Source organism: Rhinolophus sinicus, linkage group LG13, assembly GCF_036562045.2.
Source record: "Rhinolophus sinicus isolate RSC01 linkage group LG13, ASM3656204v1, whole genome shotgun sequence".
NCBI classification, from domain to species: Eukaryota; Metazoa; Chordata; class Mammalia; order Chiroptera; family Rhinolophidae; genus Rhinolophus; species Rhinolophus sinicus.
Genome location: NC_133762.1, coordinates 5080432 through 5098068, shown reverse-complemented (window position 1 = coordinate 5098068; position 17637 = coordinate 5080432). Strand labels below are relative to the sequence as shown.

The 17637-nt window shown below is 42.9% G+C and overlaps 1 protein-coding gene across 3 annotated transcripts in view; it reads right to left on the bottom strand.

Annotated features, from left to right (window-relative positions):
* TTC23 (tetratricopeptide repeat domain 23) overlaps positions 1-17637 on the bottom strand; it is a 63612-nt gene that overhangs the window by 4332 nt on the left and 41643 nt on the right. For 2 of the 3 annotated variants that reach the window (XM_019726665.2, XM_019726663.2), the window contains exon 9: positions 17325-17474. The exons of the other annotated variant lie outside the window; for it this stretch is intronic. In XM_019726665.2, coding sequence (XP_019582224.2) covers positions 17325-17474 — 150 coding nt within the window. The remainder of the gene's footprint in view (positions 1-17324; positions 17475-17637) is intronic. 3 annotated transcript variants of the gene reach the window in all.

Sequence of the window (17637 nt, the reverse complement as noted above, 5' to 3'; positions counted from 1 at the left end):
AATCTAAAGAATTGAGAATATGATGGTGGAATCTGAGAATGTGGTTGCGTTTTGGAGGAAAGAAATATTATTAGATAAGAATATGACAGGATTTTTTTTTTTAATGACAGAAGAATATTTGCTGTTTCTTAGTTGAATTATATAGCACCAAGAGCTAGTAAACTTTTTTCCGTTATCCTATTTGGTACATAACCCACCTTTTGCAAAGGCAAGGATCCCGGCCCCTCTGCCCAGCAAGTACCACCTTGGAAATTTAGGACCCTGGGAAAAATGGCGGCGTGAGGTGAGCCTCTGTAAAGCTCCCCTGGAATTTACAACGAATCGAACAACAAAAACTCCACAAAGGACTCCCTGCACAGCACACAGGCAACACGAAGAGGTCCACTACCGACTGAAATCACCTACAGGTGGGAGATTCGCGCGAGTGGAGGGAGGAGGAAAGGGAGGAGAAGTGCGCGGAGACGGAGACGCGCGGGCGGAGGACGCAGACCTAGCTCAGTGCGCCGAGCTTGCTGCTTCCCGGAACTACCGCAGCTGCGGGAGATCGGACTGCTAGGGCTCCACTTGTGGCCCACAGGGCTGAGGGGACAGCATATAACACGGCTGAACCCAACGCTCACGGCAGAGACCTCGGAGAAAAGACTGAGGGAAAAAGGCTGAAAACGGTGGTTTAAGCCCGCACTGCCGAGCAGAGAACGGAGCCTTAGGCACTGAGACTAGCCGCCCCCTCCCTCCCCTCCCAGAGCTCGCCCCGCCCCCACCTGCCCGGTGCTAAAAGCGAAACAGTAGCAGTGTCAGATCAAAACAACAGAAAATTTGCTGTTTTGAGAACTGTGGACTGCAAACACAATTTCACAGCCCAACTAGTTCCAGCAAAGGGGAGAGAGCTGTGGAAGCAGGACCCGCTGTGGTGGTGGTTGCCGCCATTGCTCTGGGCCACCTCTCACAACTCACCCCGCCTCTGACCCCACCTATCTGGGCGGATCCCTGCAGGAGTAAACAGAACTGCTGAAACCTAAGGGCTCTGAATCAGGAGCTGGAAGAGCTTTGGAACATCAAAAGCTCTCCGCATACCCACCGGGACACTGCGCCCTGTGACCTAGACGAACTATTAACAGAGGAGAAGCCCATCTCCCAGGGAATCCCCCCATTGTGTGAGAAGTTGGAATAGTGCAGAGAAAACATAGCACTACTGTGTGGGAGAAGGAAAATAAGTTGCAGTTGGAGAAATAATAAAACATTCTACCAACAAGTACTGGCAAACAAAAGAAAGACCGCTTTCTATCAACCTGTTGCAGAAGCCACTCCTGTAGATGTCTAGGAAGAGAAATAGTAAACCAGTAATCGCCATGAATAACCAAGGCAACAAGATAGCTCAGAAAGAAAGTGAAAAATCTCCAGAGAAGGCACTTAAAGATACAGAAATATGTGACTTAAATGACAGAGAATTCAAGATTGCAGTTCTGAAAAACTCAACGAGATACAAGAAAACACAGATAGGCAGTTAAAGGAACTCAGAAACTCAATCAAAGAACAGCATGAGCATTTTACGAAAGAGATTGAAATCTTAAAAAGAACCAAATAGAATTTCTGGAGATTAAGAACTCAATAGAAGAAATTAAGAATGAAATAACCAGCTTAGGTAGTAGAGTTGACCAGATGGAGGAAAGAATCAGTGACATCGAAGATAGAAACCTGGAAATGACACAGAGAGAAGAAGAAAGAGACTTGAGACTTAAAAGAAATGAAAGAACCCAACAAGAACTTTCTGACTCCATCAGAAAGAGCAATATAAGAATAATGGGCATACCAGAAGGAGAAGAAAGAGAGAAGGAACAGAGAATATATTCAAACAAATTGTCGATGAGAACTTCCCAAATTTGTGGACAGAACTGGACCCTCGAATCCAAGAAGCAAATAGAACACCTAGTTACCTCAATCCCAACAGGCCTTCTCCAAGGCACATTGTATTGAAGCTGTCTAAAATCAACGACAAAGAAAGAATCCTCAAGGCAGCCAGGGAAAAGAAGACGGTAACTTACAAAGGAAAGCCCATTAGATTATCATCAGATTTTTCAGCAGAAACTCTACAACCCAGGAGGGAGTGGAACCAAATATTCAAACTATTGAAAGAGAGAAATCATGAGCCAAGAATAATATATCCAGCAAAGATATCCTTTAGATATGAAGGAGGAATAAAGACCTTTCCAGACATACAGAAGCTGAGGGAATTTTCTAATACACGACCTGCACTACAAGAAATACTAAAGGAGGCTATTCGACCACCATCAACAGGGACAATTTGTGGCAACCAAAACTCAAAAAGGGGGAGAGTAAAGGCCTGAACCGGAATATGGGAATGGAGAAAGTAAGCGTGCTGAAAAAAATGGAATACTCTAAATATCAAACTTTCTTTTACATAAATTTAAGGGTAACCACTCAAAATAAATCCAGAATTGAAATATATACTGAAATAAAAGAAGAAACAGAGGGAAACATCATAGAATACCACCACACAGAAATAATAGACAACAACAAAAAGGCAAAGAAACAATGGAGACACAGCCTTACCAGAAAACTAAAGATAGAATGACAGGAAATCCTCACATATCAATAATCACCCTAAATGTAAATGGACTGAACTCACCAATAAAAAGGCACAGAGTAGCAGATTGGATCAAAAAACTAAACCCAACCATATGCTGTCTCCAAGAGACACATCTCAGCTACAAGGACAAGCATAGACTCAAAGTGAAAGGGTGGAAATTGACACTCCAAGCAAATGGTACCCAGAGAAAATCAGGTGTAGCCATAATGATATCAGATGAAACAGACTTCAAGGTGAAAAAGATAACAAGAGATAAAGATGGACATTTCATAATGGTGAAGGGGACTGTACAACAAGAAGACATAACAGTCATCAATATTTATGCCCCCAATCAGGGAGCACCGAAATACACCAAGCAACTACTAACAGAACTAAAGGGAGAAATTGACCAAAACACAATTATACTAGGGGACTTAAATACATCATTGACAGCTATGGATAGATCATCCAAACAGAAAATAAATAACGAAATAGTAGCCCTAAATGACACATTAGATGAAATGGACATAATTGACATTTATAGAGCACTTCATCCTAAAACATCAGACTATACATTCTTTTCTAGTGTACATGGAACATTCTCAAGGATAGACCATATATTGGGACATAAAATCAGTCTCAACAAATTTAAGAAGATTGAAATCATACCATGCATATTCTCTGATCACAAGGCTTTGAAATTGGATATCAACTGTAAAAAGAAAGCGGGAAAAAACACAAATACATGGAGATTAAACAACATACTTTTAAAGAAGGACTGGGTCAAAGAAGAAATTAGAGGAGAGATCAAAAGATACATAGAAACAAATGACAATGAAAATACATCCTACCAAAATTTTCGGATGCAGCGAAAGCAGTTTTAAGAGGGAAATTTATCTCATTACAGGCCTATCTCAAGAAACAAGAAAACTCCCAAATAAATAACCTCATGTTACACCTTAAAGAACTAGAAAAAGAAGAACAAGTAAAACCCAAGGTCAGCAGAAGAAAGGAAATAATAAAAATTAAAGCAGAAATAAATGAAATAGAGAACAAAAAGACAATAGAAAAAATTAATGTGACAAAGAGCTGGTTCTTTGAAAAGATTAACAAAATTGACAAACCCTTGGCTAGACTTACTAAGATAAAGAGAGAGAAGACACTGATTAACAAAATCAGAAACGTAAAAGGGGAAGTTATCACGGACACCACAGAAATACAAAGGATCATCCAAGAATACTATGAAGGACTATATGCCACCAAATTCAACAACCTAGAAGAAATGGACAAGTTCTTAGAAACATATAGCCTTCCAAGGCTGAACCATGAAGAACTGGAAAATCTAAACAGACCGATCACCAGTAACTAAATTGAATCAGTCATCCAAAACCTTCCCAAAAGCAAAAGTCCGGGACCAGATGGCTTCACTAGTGAATTCTACCAAACCTTCAAAGAGGATCTAATACCAATTCTGCACAAACTCTTCCAAAAATTGAAGAAGAGACAGTACTCCCTAACTCATTTTATGAGGCCAACATTACCCTGATACCAAAACCTGGTAAGGACAGCACAAAAAAGAAAACTACAGACCAATATCTCTAATGAATACCGATGCAAAAATCCTAAATAAAATTCTAGCAAATCGAATACAACAATGCATTAAAAAGATTATTCATCACGACCAAGTGGGGTTCATCCCGGGGCACAAGGATGGTTCAACATCCAAGAATCCATCAATGTGATACATCACATAAACAAAATAAAGGACAAAAATCATATGATTATATCAATTGATGCAGAAAAAGCATTTGACAAGATACAACATCCATTTATGATTAAAACACTTAATAAAATGGGTATAGAAGGAAAATACCTTAACATAATAAAGGCCATATATGACAAGCCCTCTGCTAATCTCATAATTAACAGTGAAAAACTGAAGCCCTTTGCTCTACGTTCAGGAACACGACAGGGATGTCCCCTATCACCTCTGCTTTTCAACATAGTGTTGGAAGTCCTTGCCAGAGCAATCAGGCAAGAGAAAGAAATAAAAGGCATCCAAATTGGGAATGAAGAAGTTAAATTATCACTCTTTGCAGATGACATGATGCTATATATAGAAAACCCTAAAGACTCCACCAAAAAGCTATTAGAAACAATCAACGAATACAGTAAAGTTGCCGGCTACAAAATCAACGCACAAAAGTCCATTGCCTTCCTATATACTAACAATGAAATCTCAGAAAAGAAATACAAAAAACAATTCCTTTTGCAATTGCAGCAAAAAGAATAAAATACCTAGGAATAAACTTAACCAAGGATGTGAAAGACCTATATGCTGAAAACTATAAGACATTTTTGAAAGAAATTGAAGAAGACACAAAGAAATGGAAAGACATTCCGTGCTCATGGATTGGAAGAATCAACATAGTTAAAATGGCCATATTACCCAAAGCAATATACAGATTCAATGCAATCCCCATCAAAATCCCAATGGCATATTTTAAAGAACTAGAACAAAAAATCATCAGATTTGTTTGGAACCACAAAAGACCCCGAATAGCCAAAGCAATCTTAAGGAAAAAGAACTATAATGGAGGTATCACACTTCCTGACTTTGGCCTGTACTACAGGGCCACAATAATCAAAACAGCATGGTATTGGCAGAAAAACAGACACATAGACCAATGGAATAGAATTGAGAACCCAGAAATAAAACCACATAAATATGGACAGATAATTTTTGACAAAGAAGCTTAAAACATACAATGGAGCAAAGACAGCCTCTTCAATAAATGGTGCTGGGAGAATTGGATAGCCACGTGCAAAAGAATGAAACTGGACTGCTATTTGTCACCATGTACCAAAGTTAATTCAAAATGGATCAAAGACTTAAGCATAAGACCTGACACAATAAACTGCATAGAAGAAAACATAGGTACTAAACTTATGGACCTTGGGTTCAAAGAGCATTTTATGAACTTGACTCCAAAGGCAATGGAAGTAAAAGCTAAAATAAGCGAATGGGACTATATGAAACTTAAAAGCTTCTGCACAGCAAAAGAAACCATTGACAAAATAAAGAGGCCACCAACTGAATGGGAGAAGATTTTTGCTAACAGTGCCTCCGATAAGGGGCTAGTATCCAGAATATACAAGGAACTCATGCAACTCAACAACAAAAAAACAAACAACCCAATTGAAAAATGGGCAGAGGACTTGAAGAGACATTTCTCCAAAGAGGACATACAAATGGCAAATAGACATATGAAAAAATGCTCAACATCACTAATCATCAGAGAAATGCAAATCAAAACCACAATGAGATATCACCTCACCCCAGTCAGAATGGCTATCATCAACAAGACAAATAGTAACAAATGTTGGAGAGGCTGTGGAGAAAAAGGAACCCTCATACACTGTTGGTGGGAATGCAGACTGGTGCAGCCGTTATGGAAGGCAGTGTGGAGGTTCCTCAAAGAATTACGAATAGAATTGCCATATGACCCAGCAATCCCTCTCCTGGGTATCTACCCAAAAAATCTGAAAACATTTAGAGATAAAGACACGTGTGCTCCAATGTTCATTGCAGCTTTGTTTACGGTGGCCAAGACATGGAAACAACCAAAATGTCCTTCGATAGATGAATGGATAAAGAAGTTGTGGTATATATACACAATGGAATACTATTCGGCAGTGAGAAAAGATGATATAGGAACATTTGTGACAACATGGATGGATCTTGAGAGAGTAATGCTGAGCGAAACACGTCAGACAGAAAAAGCAGAGAACCATGTGATTTCACTGATATGTGGTATATAAACCAAAAACAACAAAAGAACAAGACAAACAAATGAGAAACAGAAACTCATAGACACAGACAATAGTTTAGTGGTTGCCAGAGGGTAAGGGGGGTGGGGGGGAGGTGAGGGTAAGGGGGATCGAATATATGGTGATGGAAGAACTGACTCTGGGTGATGAACATACAATGGGATTTATAGATGATGTAATACAGAATTGTACACCTGAAATCTATGTAATTTTACTAACAATTGTCACCCCAATAAATTTAATTAAAAAAAAAAAAAAATTTAGGACCCTTCAGAAGGTCTTTGTGGCTTTGAGGGGAGCGGATGGGGACACGTCCCAGCAGCCACGACACATGATGACAACAGTGCTCCTCTCCTGCTTGGCTCACAGCTATAGGAAGCCTGGGTACGGCTGTTCATTGAGGTGGTAAAGCTTACTCCCCTGGGGGCCTGGCCGAACAGGTGCGCAGTAAGGACAGCAAACAAGAAGCAAGCGTGCTTTCCCCTCATTCACGCCAGTCAGTGAGCGGCCTCTCTCCAGGATTAACACTTGTTGCCAGTACAGACTTCATTTTCTCCTGCATGGCCAGAAATACCTCCACTCCGTGTGACAGATCAGATCAGCTCTCTTAAACCTACCCGAACTCCCCTGTTTATGTATTTACAATTGCCTCCGATACAGATCATTGTGAGACGAGATGATATCCACATGCTTGGTTGGTGTTAATTCATTCACTGTGACATTACAGAATTTTACTGACATTATAGCAATTGTTTGAGACAGCCTGAGGTCTCAGTTCACCCCGCCTTAACAGCCAGCCTCCAACATCTAAAACCCGGGAGGAATTTCCATTCCACTCCATTGGTTACTGAAGCTTGTTCTCCCTCATTCATTAGGGAGAGAGATATAATTAACAGAGTACACATGGGTTCCTGAGATGAAGGAGAAGGCAATGGATAGTGCTTATACAAATTCTTACTGGTTCGACTAACCACCTCCTCGCCTGACCTTGTGTGTTACATTAGTAGGAAGAGTGGAGTTAGCAGAGAAGGTCGCAGTTGGATAAAGTCACCCTTTTCAATCATCAAGCCCAGAGAGATGTGAGCCCATCCCCCCCCTCCGATCCTTAGATGCCAATCAAGATTCTTCTCTTCCTGGTATTAATAGATTCTTTAAAAAAAAAAAAAAAAAAGGCTACTTAGCTTCACTAAGGAGATTCACTCAAAACTCTAGTGGGAGTGAGAAGAGATGCTAAGGGCTGTCAACTCAGAGAGAGAAAGTCCCTCCGCCCCTCTTGGGATGACAACGCCCAGGGAGGTCACAGAGGGCACCAAGACAGGCAAAAGTGGTTCATTCGGTAACTGAAATGGTCTTTAAGAGATGTCTTTCTTAAAAAGCAAAATAACCCGTTATTGACTTTGACTAGAAACTGTCTCACAGAGCTGTATATTTATCTAAGACACGTGAATTGAATTTTCCAACACTCTGCTGCTCATAGCTACATTTGCTGAAGCAGTTTGGTGTGAAGTGGGTACTTTGGCTAAACACTTCGCGGAGCTAAGGAAAGAATTCCCCAGCCTCGGCAGGAGAACACATTCCACCGTACTGAGGGGATTCTGTGTTCTCCAGATCCTTCCAAGGAGGCCAGCGCTCTCGTTGGAAATCAGCCTCCAAAGGCTGTTTCTCACTTTTCTGTAAGTGGGCAAAAACTTGTAATTCTGAGTATCCACATGACTTTTAGGGAACCATTTCACTGCTGTGTATAACTCCCTTCAATTTGATTTGCAGAGGTTTCCCTCATGCTATTGTATTTTGTCTTTACATGAAACAAAAAACAAAGCCAGAGAAAGGTAGGTTTTTAAAAAACTATTCTAATCACGAGTCTGCCTCACACATACTATCTGCTGCTAGCATATGTCCATGGAGGAGAGATTACCCAGAAACTCATGAACTGGGCTTCTGTTTTTGTGTCAATTCTCAAGGCCAGTATTAAAAATAGAGGCTGTCAGAACCTCAAATCTATGAAAGTGTGAAATGTCTTACATGTTTAGAAAAACACAAATACACTTTCATTTACTAATCTTTACAAGGCAGGCAGAAATGATGACCTAAATGATGAACTTGGGGGAACTGAAAGGACAAACCCAAACACAATCCATTACATGACATTTTCCTACAGGAACAGTCATGCACGGGTGGGGTTTGCTTTTCCTACGCTGCTCAGAAGCCAGCCTCGTCCTGGCTGGAGCCACAGCTTCTGCCATTTCCACTCATTCCTGCAGCAGGTGTCTGCTGAGCCCCTGCAATTTGCTAACCCATGCCCACGCCAGTGACAGGGCAGAGAATGGGCAGATGTGGGCCTTACTCTCAGGAGGCTTCCAATGCAGTGGGGGAGCTAGACTCTTAAAAATATGCAGACAAACATGTCATAACAACGCGTGATAAGAGTTATGGAAAAAGAACATGGGACTATGAGGGAATAAAACCGGGTGTCTGTCGTGGTTCAGTGTACTGGCGTCATTGGCGGCCTTTGTGAGGTGCCTGCAGAATGGGGAGTCAGCCAGGTGAAGAGCACCAGGGTGGGGAAGGTGGTGGGGTTCCAGGCAGGAGCACACCCTGCATATCTCTCTCTCTCTCTCTCTCTCTCTCTCTCTCACACACACACACACACACACACACACACACACACACACACACAGCTGCTACTCCCTTACCTGGAGGGTCACTCATTCTGAGCCCCAAGGACTGCCGCACAGGTGGGGAGGAAGGCTCCCATGAGAGAAATACAGGTAAGATGGGAACAGGGGCCCTGGGCAGAGGAAGGAAATGGGAGATGAGGGAGAAAGGAGGGGAGGCCCAGGAACTGCCACTCATGGAGCGGCTCGGGGCAGCTCATCTGGAAAGCTCTCCCTGAGTACCTGTCTACTGAGTCCCAGCCTGGGAAGTGTGGATGGCATCCGTGGCTCCCTCACTCCTCACCTCTGAGTTGCCAAGTGCCGTGGGTCCTATATCCTTATCGACATCCCTTGACTCCCCCACGACTTTGCTTCATCCCCTGGCCACTGCCTGGGAGCAAGCTACCATCACCTCTCTCCAGGACAACTGGAACACAAACGTTTAGAACATAGAGGCATTACCAGGACTGGCTGTGGAGGGGGAACCCTGCTGTGCCCCCACAGGTACATGAAGGCTTTGCTTTGATTAGGTTGGTGCAAAAGTAACTGTGGTTTACAAGGTTAAAAATCATTGCAAAAAAACCGTCATTCCTTTTGCACCAACCGAACAGAGCGGCTAGCCAGCTTTTCGTATAAAAGCTGGAACTCGCCTATTTCTGAGTCAGACAGAGGAAGAGATCCAGACCCTCTGAAAACGAAGCCTTGGCGCTGCCTTTCCTGGCGCGTTTCCCTCCTGCTCTGGAGCATGGCCATCTTGTTGGGTCCTCCCTGAGTGGGTGGCGTCTGTACCAGCCATCCTGCCATCGCTCTGCCCACTTGTTTAAGGTCACACTGAATTTATGTGGTAGGAGGTTCGACTTTCCCTACACCCCTGGCTGTCCACCCATAAACTCATTGTTCTGCCTCCAGCAAGGCTCTGACAAATCGCCAGAGAGTCTCCGGCCGGGACGGTCTGTCTAGACCCACGGTTCTGCTCTCTCCAGACCCTCATGCCCGTTTAGGAACTTTCTGGGTATTGGGCACTCACCAACCACAGTGAGAGTGCCCGTATTTGAGAGCTTTCCATAGCTAAGGTAGTCTTGTTCAGGGGCAGTCTGTGTCCACTGCCCATCTGTGTTTTCCAAGGGACACCAAAGATGGAGGCTGCTGGGCTCTGGCGGTCGTCGTTAGGGGCCTGACCCCGAGGAGATCAACTCTTCCTGGCAGCTGATGACACCAGGGAGGCCTGTGGCCCAGGGACTGGGCATTCTCATTTCCACGCAGCCTGGAGCAGGCCAGGAGACTCCATATGGTCCCCACTAAAGGCTAAGAATGCATGATCCTGATCCCTTTAGCCATCAGCTCCCGTCATATTCCAAACACCAACGAACGAGGGCTTCAAGCATCGTTAAACGCACATCTCAACTCAAGCTCACGATTTTGTGTATAAAATTAATGTCATTCTGACCTTCCTCTCTTTCAAAAAGGACTCGAGGTGGAGCCCAACAGTGGGTGAGAAAAGTCAGGATCAAGGATGAAGGAGACTCTTCACATGAAACATGGGGGCTAACACGGGGGCTCTGTGGGGACCCCAAACCTGGCTCTGGATCCCCTGGTATCCATGCCAACAAGGAAAACACTACATATGCTAAAGGGAAAGTAAAACTAAGTGGCCACTGATGGGATGACAAAACATGAGTTGTATATAAAACACAGCTGTCTATGCGAAGGCTGTGTTTGGCTGGTTGGAGAAATGGCTGGAATAGGAAAGGACCTGACAGCCTGTTCTCATGGGTCCTCTCTTGGCTTTTTCACCTCCAATCTATGAATAAAAATCATTTTCCACCTCCTTCAAGTGATTTATTATAATGGGCTTTGGATTTCTTGGAGAACGAGGTCACAAAATTATGTTATTCTTTCATGGAAATGTTTCATGTTTGCAGCTGTAAAGTACTCAAGCAGTGGACAGAACCTTGATGACAGACTTAATAGGGACCCAACCCCAAATTCACACTGTAACCGGGCCCAGGATGAGTTCTGAGAGACGACCGACCTAGGAAGTCATCTTCGTGAGTTCTTTTTTGCAGCCTTTCACCCGGGTGAAAATGTCAGCAAAAATGTCCATTCTAGACTCAAACCAGGTCTCTCTGTTGCAAAAGCATGGGCGCTTTTGCTGTGGAAATTTCCATCTGGAACCAATGGGGTTCTCTAATTTCCCCCCGCAGGCAGATGCCTTTGAAAGACAGATCAATAATCGGGTTTTCTTTTCAGTAATTGAATCCGGCTATCTGCTTTGTTTCCCGTGCCTTCCTGTTTTTCATGCCTGCAGGACCATGGCTGGGTCACCCGGCAAAAGAGGGCACATCTGGGGAGGCCTGTATTCAGTGGATTCCTGCTCCAGAGCTGAAAAAGTTGGGGGACGCAGCTGTTGTGATAAAAACAAGAGAATCCCTGGGCTGGAAGCTTTTGCACACTGCCGCTGGCTCCACGGAGCTCAGTGCTCAGTATGGCATTTGAGAAGGTCTAGTTCAGCAGCAGATGGGAAAGGCAGGTTTCAAGTGTCGTGTGTGCCCTGCTGCTCATGGAGCGGCCAGCCCTGTCCTCAGATGGTCACCCGTGGAGAAGTGGACACAAGGATGGCACGGGCCATGCGTGTCTGCACAACCCACAGGGACACCAACCTGTCCTCTCTGACGCTGGCAAATGGCCAGACAGCTTTAAAATGTCAAAGCTATTGTTCTTCGGACTGATGGTTCCTGAGGCCAAACTACAGGGAAGAAATGTTGCCAGCTTCCACTGTAGGTTTTAGAGGTGATGCAACTTGAGAGTTTCTTGAAGCGGAGTTTCAAGAGTTTGATTTTCAGCTTGTGGTGGGTACGGGGCCCAGAGAAGTGATTGATTCTCAACCTTCCCCCAGAAGCTAAAATGCAGATCCCTGGGCCCCTGGACCCCTGCCCCAGACACTGGCTCAGAAGGTGACCCTGATGCAGGGTTTAAGTCCCACGCTTGTCAAACTATCTGCATAAAGGAAAATGGTGGGCTTGAGTCCCCAGCCCGCAGACAATTTACTTCACTTCTATAGAACTCAGGCCGCTTGTCTGTAAAACAGGACCATAAGGTGTGATCTGCCAGGCACCTGTGAGGACCAGGAAGGATGTGTGACACCCTTGGCAGCAGCGGGTCCTAAGCTCATGGTGGCTGGTGGTACCAGCCCAGCCTGGCAGAAGCCAGCAAGGCCCCTGAAGGTTTGGGTGGCCCCTGGTCAAGTTTCTTGTGTGGCCCCTAACATTTGCTGCCTGACCCCGTTTCCTGGGGTCCCTCTCCTGCGTGCAGTTGAGTGGCTAGGCTGAACCCCCAGAAGAGTTTTCCCCCTATTTCATCTACCCTCCTTGGGAGAGAAATAAGGAAGGAGAAGCAAAGCTCTGCCCACCCCTCAGCCTGGCTGTCTACACCTGGGCAGGCCTAATGCTAATCACAGCAGCCCCACTCCCCTCACCCCACGCCCCCCTCAGGACAAGTGTGGGAGGGCCAGAGAGCTCGTGTTGTCATCGTCATTCTACAGATGAGAACACTGAGGCCTCTTGGCTCAGTTCTTGGGCCGCTCCATTCCATTCTCAACCCTATCTCCACAGCGATTTAACAAAACCCCAACTCCACATGTAAACCTGTTGAGCCCTGTTTTACATTCCCTCCGTGGCTCCCAGCTGCTTAGAGCAAGGCTGGGAAAACTTTTCTACAAAGGGCAGATGGTAAATATTGCAGACAAAAATCTGTATTTACGTAATGCGAGAAAACAAATCTCCACCAAGTGTTATCAGTGACATTCAAAACATAACAATGAGCACAGGTTTTTATAATCTAGTTCTCACGAGAAGAATGGATTTCCTGTTGTGGAGGGCGGGGTAACATCTCAGGTGGGGATCAAAGTTAGTGTACCCTAACATCACATCCATTTTTATGCTCATCTATAAAAACCATTTTGAACTCGCGGGCCCTACAGAGACAAATAGTGGGCTGGATTTGGTCGTTTGTGTAAAGGATCAAATCTCGGCCCCTTAACCTGCAAACACCTCGCAGGGCCTGGCCCCACGTCTCTTCCCGTGCTCTAGCTGTCCCCAACTGCTCTGTGCTTCTTAAATGGGCTTCCCTCTCTCCCCCAACCTAGCCCCTGTTCCACCCCATTTCCAATCTAAGAAATCCTCCCTTTTGGGCTGTACTCCTTTTTGGGATAACTTAGTGAACATTTTTCCTAAACCTCTTCCGTCCCATAGAGCCCACCAGTATGAACCTGGAGCACAGACCTTAGCACAGAAGATCGTAGTTGGGGATTTACAGTCTGTCATTTCCTCACTGGCCTGGGATACTCACTCTTAAGGGAAGGGGCTGCTGCATTCCTGTTGTACTCACTGCGCATGCTCCAAAAATAGGGAGGGGCTCTATTGACCTTGGCCCAGTTCTTCTGACTATTGGATGGTGTTTCCTATACCACCTCCCCCCAGGCCACCCCGCTGCCTTGGAGGCACCAAGTTCTTACACCCGATCCTGCCCAGGGCCTCCTCTTTCTGACCCAGGGTAGGCACTGGATTCAAGCCAGGCCTATTGGTCTTTCCCGGAGAGCTTTCAAGCTGTGACTCAGAAGTCGCATGGGGGTAGGAAGTAACTCTGGAGGTCTGGCAGCCCTGGTCTCCATCTTGAGTGGAGACCCCGCTGTGAGAGAGGAGAGGGAGGCTGTGCAGAGTGAAGCAGGCAGAGGTCCTAGGCAGAGAGAGTCTTAGAGTCTGGCCTCTGCACTTCCTCTGAGGCTCGGCTGCATCCCTGCCCTGCTAACCATCTGCCTGTTGGTCCTCCATGGAAACCACAAGATAATAGACGCCCTTTCATACCCGAGCTAATTTGAGTTGTATTTTGTCAGTGGCAACCCAAAGACTCCTACTATCCTGAACCTGGCATTCTCCCCACTGTGATACTGGTTTCCAAACTTCTTTTAAGCATAGGAAGCCCTCGTTCACCCAAAATCTTACTTGGAAGCCCAAACTGTGAAATAAATGATAAATGATAGTGTTGAGCAGACTGCGGAACACAGACTACCAGGGGCGAAATCCCCACTCTCCCAATTCCTAGCTATGCAAGCAAGGCTGAGACACATCCCTTCCGCCTCAGTTTCCCTCTTTGTGCAAAACAGAGAGTAGAGGAACCCAACTCTTCGGGTTGATGGAGGGTTTAAATAAGCTAAATATTTGTGCATATGTAAATCACTTAATACAGCACCAGGGAATGACACTCACTCAAGAGGCATCAGTTATTATGACATGGAAGCAGGCAATGGGGAAACACAGCAACTGTCACCCTTCACTTCCCTTCTCACCTCCTCCCTCACCACGTGGTCTTTGAAATATCTGAAATGATTGGTGTAATATATGTCTTTCTGGCTATACTGGAAAGTCCTGCCCAGACAAGAAGTGTTTTTGTCTTGGTCACTATTTTTTCCCAGGTCTGCCCAGCACAGTAACTGGCCCATAAAAGGGGTCCAATAACGATTTGTTGAGCAACTGATAACAGATATATGTGTTATCTCATTGAAAAATAGGCAGCACACATGTTACCAAATCTGGTGCCTTTTGCAGGATAATCAGAAAACTCAGAAGAAGAGAAAAAGGCTTGACTTACAGGATAGCCCATTCCGAACTAAAGTTAAGTCTTTTGGTTTGGTCAGTCATGTTACTTAGAGGTTCCCAGGTTCCCCCCATATTATAACTAATTAATGTAATGAAAACTCAACATGACAGAACTTATCAAATACATTTAAAGCAATGATAAGAGCATAGTATTAATAAAGCAATTAATAATAAGCCTAGCCTAAAACACTCAAATCAGTAAAACTGAAAACATATACATTAAATTCAAACTCAAAAAGATAGCAGAAAACTCCAACAAAGTAAGATAAAATAAATCACAAGGCAAGAAACAATAAAGATAAAATTAGAAATTAATGAAATACAGAATAGGAAGACAAGTGACCCATGGAATTAAATTCCTGATCCTCTGAAAAAATTAACAAGAGACAAACCACTAACTAACTCAGTCAAGAAAAAAGTGAGAAAATCCAAATATAAAACTAAGAAATAACAATGGGAAAACAACTATTAAAAAGTAGAAATTTTCACAATTGTTAAGACTACAGTGGTACCTCGGTTTTCTAATGTAATCCGTTCCGGAAGACCATTCGAGTTCTGAAACGTTCAAAAACAGCCGACAGCTAGGCCTCAGGATCTTGCACTTAGCGGAAGCCATGTGACATGTTCGACTTCCGAGGCGTGTTTGAAAACCGAAGCAATTTACTTCCAGGTTTACGGTGTTCATAAACTGAAATGTTCGTCAACGGAGACGTTCGAAAACTGAGGTACTACTGTACTTTGCAAACCTCTATGCAAATCATTCTCAAATATAAATAAAATAGTTACCCAGAAAAATACAGTAAACAAAACGACCCCATTAGAGATAAAAAGCTTCAACAGACCAATTTTTTTTTTGTAGTAGAAGAAATAGAGAAAACTATCAAGGAATTGCCCCATAAAAAAAGTACCAGACCAAAAGAGTTTCAGAGGAGGTACAAACCTTCAAAGACTAGATAGTTTTAATGCTGCACAAATTCCTTCAGTGCATAGACAATAAAGGTAAGCTTCCAAATTATTTTTAGGAAGCAAGTATAACATTGATACTTAACAAATATCACTTACAAATATTGGTGCAAAAATCCTAAAATAAGTATTAGCAAACAGAATCACCTTATATTAAGAAAACATTTCAATGTAATTGAGGGTATTTATTCCAGGAATGCAAGGTTGGTTTGATACTATAATACAATACACCATATTAGGGATCTAAGATGAACCATCTGCTTATCACCACTGATGGTGAAAAAACCTTTGATAAAATCCAACACATTTCTAATTAAAAAAACACTCATGAAAATAGAAAATGATTGATATTTCCTTAACACGATAAAATATATAAATGTCAGTCCTAAAGTTAGAATCTACTAAATGAAGAATCACTAGAGGCAGTTCCACTAAGATCAGGAACAAGGAAAGAATGCCTATTATCTCCACTGCTATTTATTATCATACTGGAGGTATGGACCAAAGCAATTGGACAAGAGAAATCAATTAGAGCCATAGAATTGAAAAACAAAAGGTAAAACTATTTGCAGATGATGTAATAGGTACCTGGAAAACCTAAGAGAATCAAGGCTCAAATTAATCAAGAAAGAAAAGAATTAAGCAAGCTAGCAGAATGTAAAATTAACATAGAGAAACCCATAGTCTTCATGTGCACAAAAATAACCAGTCAAAAGATATAATAGTGAATAAAAACTCCATTTATAATAGTACTCAAGAAGATAAAATGTTTAGAAAATAACCAAATAAGAAATGTGCTAAACCTATAAAATGTGCCTAAATCATATGTAAACAGATATCAACAAATATAAAGACATCCCTTGCTCTTGGGTATAATGCTTGGTATCATATCAGTTCTCCCAAAGTTCGTTTACAAATAACACAATCCTCCAAAAATTACCACTAACCTTCTAGTTCAACAAGTTGATACTATAATTCATGTAGAAACTAAACATGCAAGAATATCTCTGATATTCTAGGGGGATAAAAACCATGAGGGGAGTCTAGTCTACCAGATATTAAATCATCCCATGAAATCTCTAAACTTAAAACAATGAGGAACTGGCATTTGAATAAACAAAGCGATCAGGGCAATAGAAGAAAAATCCAGAAATAGATTCAAGTACATATGGAAACGTAGTATATGATGATGGTATTATCATTGGAACGTAGATGGGCTCTTCGGTAAAACGGTGCTGAAAAACTGGGTAGCCATTTGGAAAAAAGACAATAAACCCATACCTCACACTATCCACAAATAAATTCCGAATTAAAAAAGAAATAAATATGTCAGTGCTAGAAGAACACACAGAAGAATTCCTCTATAAACTGGCTGTACAGAAAGAGTACAATAAAATAAAAAGATTGGTAAAAAAAAATTGACAATTCATTAAAAAAAAAAAAAAATATATATATATATATGGATTACAATATTTTTTATCCAAAAAGTATTAAATCAACTGCAAAAATGATGTCATCTTACCTAAGTAAGCCACTTATAAAGGTTCATTTAAAAAGAGCATGATGGAAGGAGAGAAAGTGACCCATGGGGAGGGAGGGGGGCTTCTGTTTGCATTAAATTGGCTCCAGTTTTACCTTCTTTAGTTTCTTATGGGCCCCACTGTGGTTCCCCTGGGCCAGGTCGGCCCCGCTCAGGAGCCGGTATGTCTCTGCCACCTCAGGACTGAGGTCACCAAACACTCCCACTTTGCCTTCCAGGGACTCTCTCAGGATAGAGGTTGCTTTCTGCGAAAGAAACCAAAAGCTGTCTGGTTAAAATGTTCTAAGATCAGCTGATAAAGATCAGTGCCTCTTAAGAAAATGATGTAACTCATGTGTATTTGTACTTTTTAAGGGAATGGGTTTGGATAGCGTGGCTCATGAGCTGAGCCTACTTTCCTCTGGTTAA